The sequence below is a fragment of the Dysidea avara genome, chromosome 12 (genome assembly GCF_963678975.1).
Source record: "Dysidea avara chromosome 12, odDysAvar1.4, whole genome shotgun sequence".
Classification (NCBI taxonomy): Eukaryota; Metazoa; Porifera; class Demospongiae; order Dictyoceratida; family Dysideidae; genus Dysidea; species Dysidea avara.
In genome coordinates, this window is record NC_089283.1 from 16,582,217 (window position 1) to 16,590,548 (window position 8,332).

Sequence of the window (8,332 nt, forward strand, 5' to 3'; positions counted from 1 at the left end):
CTGTATATAATAAGGATAACAGAACTAGGTAGGCTTGTCTACCCAGTATTTAGTGGCAACTATTTGGGCCATAGGAATTAGTGGTCCAGCTACTCCAGATTTACCCGGATCACTTTTGGAAATAATTATATACCGTTTGAGATGCCCTATTAGAGTAGTCAGTCAGTAATTGCTGAATATCTTACCAGTCATGCAATCAAATGTTGTTGTTGTTTTTTTAAATTAGATTTGATCTGATTAGTGATTGGAGAATACTCTGTGTAGAGTACACTGATAGGTAAATACTGGACTTTTAGTGTTTGAGGCCTTTATGACATATAGTACATAAAATGGCTTCTTTTTTTAGGGGGGAGGAGGGGGTTCTAGGTATGCAAAAACACTCACTTCAAAAATTTATGGTGATATATAGGCTGTGTTTATAGTTAAAGATTATATGCTGTAGAAAACAAGCTAGCTATAAAGTCAACAGTTGATGAGATTCTCGTACCTTTCATGTGTGATATAATAGTTTCAGCTACAATTAGAAATATTCCATTTACAATTGCAACTAACACATTAATTACAACAATATTAATACCGATGAAAAATTCCATGCGTACAATAAATGACTTACCGTAACCTGTATTGATATCCCCTATTGCAAAAAAAATTAATCAGTACTACTTTTGGAATATCTGAGTCTTCCAAGGTCTGCAGTGTCAGACATGCTCAAGAGACTACAGTCTTGTGTAGCTATATATTCCCACATTTCTGGGTAAAAAGTTGTACTGAGATAAAGAGAATTGATGATTTAAAAGTATTGCAAGATACAATTAGTCAATTATTACACGTACAATATGACCGTATTTTGGAAAATCACCCTGATGAGTGCATTTGAATTCGATACAGAGTATTTAGTGTCTGAAACACAGGATTAAGTTAATTCCTACCCATTTAAGAATAGAATAAACCATAGGTATAATTATAGCAGACATTATTTTAATCCCAGGGCATATATATGCTCAATTAGGGATTAAATGTTCACTGGTATATCTGCAGTTGTACAGGTGATCATGACCTCCCTTGTTTCCCTACTTTTTCTATGATCCCTATTACTTGCATCAAGAGTTAATAATCTACTATTATTAACTCTTGCTTACATGCTGTAGGAATTGCTGACCGAATTAAATTTTATATAAAATAGTTTTGAATGGTTAAAGTTTGCCCCCATGCATCCTTCTCTTTTTCCTCATTATCAAAACACACCTACACTTGTACTTTATTACATAGTTCAAATAAAAAACAACAACCTTTTGTTAACTATATAACAATTGATGGTGTGTGTGTGTGTGTGTGTATAATAGAAATATTACGAGTACAGAAATGTATTGTTTTATTATGTGTACAAGATGTGTATATGTGTGATTTACAAAAAAAAAAATCCTTTAAAAATATTATTAACACTTATACAACAGTTGATTGATACAAGTTAGTAGTTACTGTGCTAGTAGATATTACAATGGTATAGCTATAGTCAAGTACAAAAATTAATAAAGTGTGTGTATACACATGTCACAATAATGTGTGTACAGTAATAGTGTATAGAATTAGTAGTCAGTTGTGTGAAATAATAAAAGTGTTAGATGTTAGTAGTTGGAAAAGATTTGAACCCTTTTGTTACCAGTGTCACTAACATAGATGCTACCATTAGGACAAAGAGCAATACCAAGAGGATTACTAAACTGACCAGCATTAGATCCATTGGAACCAAAGCAATCAATGTAGTTTCCAAACTTGTCAAAGATTGATACTCGATGATTGTTAGAGTCAACAACTAAGACGAACCCATTAATATCAATGGCAAGAGCACGTGGACTACTAAGTTGACCCCTACCAGATCCTTGTGTACCAAATTTGCCTACATAATGACCATCAAGAGTAAAAGTGACTACACAGTGATTACTATAATCAACAATAAGCAACTGATTATTTGTGTTAACTGCTACATCACATGGACCACTCAAGTGTTCAGAACCAAAAGAGGTGCAGAATTGGCCATTAGTTTGGAACACTGCAATACGTTTGTTATCATAATCAGCAACATATACTTTGTTGTTGTGTGTTGTGATACCATATGGTCCACTGAGCTTACCATCACCATCATTACCAAACTGTAGTAGGTAATTACCATTGATACTGAACTTCTGTACTCTCCTGTTACTATACTCAACAATGTAAAAATAATTGTCACTATCAAAAGCAACACCAATAGGACTACTGAACTGGCCACTGCTGCTACCATTACTGCCAAACTTTTTCACTAATTCATCCTGACCATTAAATATGTACACACAATGGTTGGAGTAATCAGCCACTACCCACATGCCATCCTTACCAAATGCAATACCCCATGGATAACTCATGCTACCATTATCATTTACTATCTCATCAGGCATATTGATTCCTTGGTAATTCCTACCCACAACAATGCTGTATGGACTTCCCCTAATTTGCTGCCCATTTATGGACACAGACAATTTAGTATCTCCAACTTCTCCAGCTACAAAAGAAGCCACATAACTACCATCATTGTTATCCTTCACCTCCCCAATGGTGACATTGCCTGTAACTGATTTTAACTCTACCGATATGTGATGACCTCCCTTTGTGCACTTTTCATCCTTACAGTTTCGTGTTTGGATGGTGAAATCTACCTTGGTGTTATAACCTATGTTATGAGGAAGATCAACCACTTCTGAAGTATGTGGATATGCAGAAGTAAACAGATGACCTAGTAGTATATTAGGATTGTTGACAGGTACAAATTGAATTGAGTCAGTTTCAACAGGTAGAGTGTTCAGTGTTTTGTACTTGTCACTAACCTCCTTCATGCTTTTCTCTATATCTTCTTTCTTTTTGGACAATACTTTACGGTCAGTAGTCTTCTCTAGACCTTCACGTTGTTTCTTTATATTTGCCAGTTGATCTTGTACTGATTTTATGTCTTCCAGTTGTGTGGTCAGTGCTATCTCCTTCTGTGACAATTCATCTTGTAGTTGCTTCTTGAGTTGTTGATGATGTTTATTTAGTCTAGCAATTTGCTCTTCATGACATTTGTCAAATAACTTTTCAATTTTTATGGCTTGATTTTCTATCTTGCCTTTCATGAGGTTAATGTCCTTTTTAGCTTTAGTCAGGCTTGTGCTCATCTCATCAACTGGAGTGATAATTTTGATCAGCTCATTCCTGTGTTTAGAGGCTGTTGACTCTACTGTATCAAATGTGTGTCCACCATGATCCTTTGTTACACAGTAGTGACAGATAACCTTGTCACATGTCTCACAATAATGGTCTAGCTCTTTTTTACTGTGTATTGGACAATATAGAATCTTCTCTATGGACTGCACTGCAACAACATCATGTTCTTTTCGGATGTGGTATGAATTGCAGACTTCACACAAATATTGTGTACAGTTGATACACAGGGCCACAACTTGCTCATTAGAACCACAATCATCACATTCCTTTTCTGTCCCATCATCTCTCAGGATCTTAACAAATTTAGCACAAAGAGAACAGCTCAGGTTGTTAGCAGTGTTCTTGTTAGTCTCCTGTTTATCAACCATTGTAGTCAGTGATTGTTGTACCTACATTGTAAGTAAAAATGCAATAGGTATATTTCATTAACAGTACAAAATACTGTAGTTTTTCACCTATCTGTGTTGTATACATCAATTCATCACACACGCACACACACACATACAGCATTGAAACCAAGTCACATACTGCTGACCAAAACTGGAGTGATTGCCAAGAGCTACATTTAGGATGCTTCACTAGTGTATTAAGTTAATGGATAATTAATTAAACAGGTAGGTTTTATAAGTCAGTGGGAGTGGTTCAAAATATGTTAACGGATAGCAAAACACATTTACTATAAATCATGTCTTTGTGCATAGCATGGTTTAATGCCTACAGACAATATCACATACTCTGGTGTAACTGGCAAAGAAATTGGCAAGACTAGACTATGACTTGTACAATAATTGATATTATCACATTCATCTGTACAGCAAAGATGGTGGATGTTGATTTGACTAAGTCTGCAGACAAAAATGGACATCGATTCATACATACCTACAGACTGCACTACACCTACTGATAAATGGGTGCGGCCCCATGTATGCCTGTAGACAGGACCCCATAATCCCTATAAGTGGGCATGGCTCACAATAAAATCTTAGATCAGAATAATACACTTCCACATTGCCAATCTAATTGATTCATTGATCCAATCCGGGTCAGACCCTGGGCTAGATAATTATAGTATAAGACAAAATGTGACCAGGTTGACACAGGTGACCCAACCCAGTTTTAACACTGACACACACACACACAACACACACATATTTGTATGCACGCACACATGCATGTACATACACATGCACACATGCACGTATACATGTAAAAGCACACTCGCAGCTACACAATGAAAGGCAAAGCCTTGGCTACCATACACACAGTCATGCTTTGAAGGTTGGCTCGATGGCTGGCTATAATTTTACAACACAGCAAATGTGTCTAGCACCCCTAAAGGTAGGTATTAGCTTTAAGACAGCTTTAGCTAATTATAGTAACAGAAAAGCCTACAATGGACCTTATCTGCAATGACATCAAAACACAAAATGGCGGCCGATAGTGTGGGCACTTTTGTACAGAGGCTATCGGGAGAGATGGCGGTTTGCTATGTTAGCGTTTACATACTGCAGCAAGGAGCAAGGTGAGGCATATATAATTAATAACAAGACAAATGCACATGGTTTTGTGCCGATAGCAAACTTAAGTCTGGTTTTGTCTGGTGGGACTATTTTGCATCGCTACATCACGCTAACTAGCCTTTTACCTTTATTATCCAATAGTTCCAAGTCGTGAAATCCGCAAGCAAAGCTCATTTTAGTGATTACGTACAAAGTGCCCACATTAAACACAGCCATTTTGTCATTTATGACGTCATTGCGGATAAGTTTCATTGTTGTGGTTTTCTTTAATAATGAAAAACGAATATTATGGATGAGAAACAAGTATTGTAATCAAGTTTGCCTGGCGCCTTGTACAGATACATTTCAGAAACTGTAAAACTGAATAATATTGTAAAGCAGGTTGATGAGAGCTGCGGACCCTTTGTACCCAAGCATTACCAGAAGGTATACTGAAAAGCACTCCCCATCATCCAGTACGTACCAAACCATGCAGTGTCAATTGCCACACCCCTTCGAAATTCGACAATTTATTTATTAGACAACTATCCCTCTAGGGACCTGCAAGGAGGCTAACAATAAGCCTCTGTGAAGCAGTGAGTCAGAAACAACAAAACTTTCACGACACACTGAAATACATTCAGCACAAACACAATGATCACTATTACACTCACACTACGAGCAGCTTACTTGTGGTTTTTTATTCAAAGGTCGTTTGGAAACTAAATATTCGTCGCAAGTTTGTTATGGAAATACCACACCCCAACCGGGTAAATCGATCTTTTTAACCAATCCCATGAGGTCACGTGACTTGTGCCTAAGTTATGCGCCTCTAAAATGTCAGTATAATTTTTATTTATTTAGCCATTCCACAGGTCAGTAAGAAGAAAAGACGGAACAAGAAAGTCGCTTCTCCGTGACCGCAGACAGTTGAAGGTAAAGTCGTTTCTCCTGTAACAGTTTGTTGGGTGTATATCACTGTATGCATACAGCACTGTATGATCACAGTTTAAATACAGTATCTTGTAGAGGCGGCGGAGGCACCTTTATTTAGGGGGTCTAGCTTGGTGATACCTAATTGTAATCGAAGACCAAAAAAAAAAAATCTATTGCTTATTGCCTTGTATCATAACTAATTCATTTCTTTTTTAACTTCAATGTGAGATCTTTAAATTAGTTTCCATTAACCTTTTAAGGTGGGTGATTATATATAAATGCAGATATTAATACAATAATGGTACTTAAAGCAAATTGTGTGAAATTTGTTATTTCCAGGACCGTATTCCAAATGACATCACAAAATAAAATGGCTGCGGCTATTTTGGGTATTCTAACAATTTCGAGTGAGAGTTCCAATGGGGCTTAATAAGATTTAATCACTATTCAATCCTGGAAGAAGATATTGACCTAACACTAACAGGTACAGTTACAAGGGTATAAAATCTATTCTCTAACGCCGGGTTAGAATTTTTCAGCTGGTTTTTAAAGTTTAGAAGAAACAGTATTGTTTCTTTGCTGTAATAAACAAACCTGGTAGTTTCGCCTCATCTTGTTTCTTAGCCTCTATATCAATCTTCGGAATATCAATCACCATTATTATTACTCGAAAATATAAGAGTCCCCCAAATAGAAAATTCGTGTGACATCATTTGGAATACGGTCTATCGTTTATGTTGTTTTGCATATGTTCCTCAAATCTGGGTAGTCAGTTGAGGCTCACACTGATGTAGTACTAGCAGCAAGATGGTATGGAAACTGTACTGCTTTAGTATCTGGTGTGTGTGTGTGTGCGTGTGCGTAAGGGTGTGTGTGTGTGTGTGTGTGTGTATTTGTGTGTGTGTGTGTGTGTGTGTGTGTGTGTGTGTGTGTGTGTGTGTGTGTGTGTGTGTGTGTGTGTGTGTGTGTGTGTGTGTGTGTGTGTGTGTATTTGTGCAGTCCATGTGATATGTAACATTCTTATGATTTTGTCTTATGTGAAGTATGTACCAGTCAGGTGGTTACCTATCACAAGACTTCCATTTTGGAAGACCATCAGATGTTTATTATGGTGTGAGTGTACTTGTGTATCACATGTATTGTATAGTAGGGTCTCCCCCCATAACTAGTGTAAAAAAAATTTAATTACAACATGGGAATAGAGATCGCTGAAAAAGTAAAGAAACAACTTTAGGTCAAACAAGCCAGCATGTTAAACACACAGAGATCAGGGGCGGATCCAGGAGTTGGCAAGGGGAGGGGCACAAACAGGCTAAGTGGTTGGGGATAGCCAGATTCTCTAGTTCAGTGCTGCATTTTTGAAGCAGCAAATAATCACCTCTTAGTAGTGTCTCACTGTTGATTTTTGCCATTTTGGCCTTTTCAGATGGTTGTGAAGTCTTAAAAGTTGTTTAAAATACTCTGAATGTCTTAAACAACTGCAACACGATAATTATTTTTAGAGGCGCTTAGTACGTACCAAGGTGATGGGTGACAATTTCACAGTTAGTTTGACTTTGGTTTGCTTTGGTTTCAGGTGAATTTGTAATAAATGCTACTAAAATTTCATGAGTTTCTTGGCCTGACAAAGTTTAGTAGCTATTTTAATCAGAAGTATGACTGGCTCCTCCACAAGGTGAGGAATGGGGGGGGGGCCCATCCTGGATCCGCCATTGGAGATCTCTATTTGCACTTTATGGATATAGTATAGCTAGATACTAAGGAAAAGCAGTAGTTTTATATAAATAGGGACAGTGAGGATGATCAGTAAGCACTGAGAATACAACTGTATAAAGTTATAATGTTTATTTGGGTCAAAATAGAGATCTCTGTGTTTAACATGCTGGTTTGTTTGACCCTTGTTTTTTTACTTTTTCAATGATCTCTGTTCCCATGTTTTAAGTATTTTTACGATAGTTTGTTTACTTTTTATAAATCCATTTGTGGTGCTTGATATTACACAGTACTAAACATGAAGTTAGTAATGATGTATAGTAGCTGTTAAGTAGTCAGCTAATATTATCAGAGTTAGCAAACACCAGTGTATTGTTTCCTTACTATTGAATGTACTTTGTACTATACAGCTTTGACATATCCAACTATAGGCAGTGTATAGCATGCTGTGGTCAGCAATAGTATGGCTTCTGATTTATCATAAGTAAGCAAAGCCTCTGGCAGCCATGCGAAACATAGCTATTGCTGCCCAGTGAACCAGTACTGGGATGCCTGTGCACCACTCAGGCACTTGAGCCTTGTGCAGGCAAATCCTCCTGGGGCAGGGCTAGTAACCTGCAGGAGGACTGTCCAGGTCTCACAGAGAGAGGTCACGGTAACCAAAGTTCCACAACGACCTTAATACCGCTAAGCAAGACGAGGACTTCACCATGGGTAGTGTATTCTCAGATATACAACGGTTAAGTATGCTCATTCATAGGCATCACTGACCATGTAATTCATAAGTGACGTGTTGTTCACTTTGGTTTGAACATCTGATAATCCTTACCAATTCAAATTGTCTCACTAGATTCACCTTTCATTAGAAGATTAACTGGAAATATATACAGAAATACACTTAATCACAAGTATAATTTCCTAAATTTTGTGACAAATACCATTGCTAA

At 37.2% G+C, this 8,332-nt stretch overlaps 1 protein-coding gene across 1 annotated transcript; it reads right to left on the bottom strand.

Annotated features, from left to right (window-relative positions):
* Nucleotides 1-1,213: 1,213 nt before the first annotated feature.
* LOC136241840 (E3 ubiquitin-protein ligase TRIM71-like) lies at nt 1,214-5,552 on the bottom strand. The gene is made up of 2 exons (XM_066033192.1): nt 5,427-5,552; nt 1,214-3,626 (listed from the first exon to the last, which is right to left on the bottom strand). Exon 2 carries the CDS (start codon nt 3,603-3,605, stop codon nt 1,626-1,628), a length of 1,980 nt encoding a protein of 659 aa, XP_065889264.1. The 5' UTR covers nt 3,606-3,626; nt 5,427-5,552; the 3' UTR covers nt 1,214-1,625.
* Between the last annotated feature and the right edge of the window lie 2,780 nt (nt 5,553-8,332).

Excerpts from the sequence above, each read along its gene's own strand:
- LOC136241840 (XM_066033192.1), bottom strand. The coding sequence starts at position 3,605 with ATGGTTGATAAACAGGAGACTAACAAGAACACTGCTAACAACCTGAGC.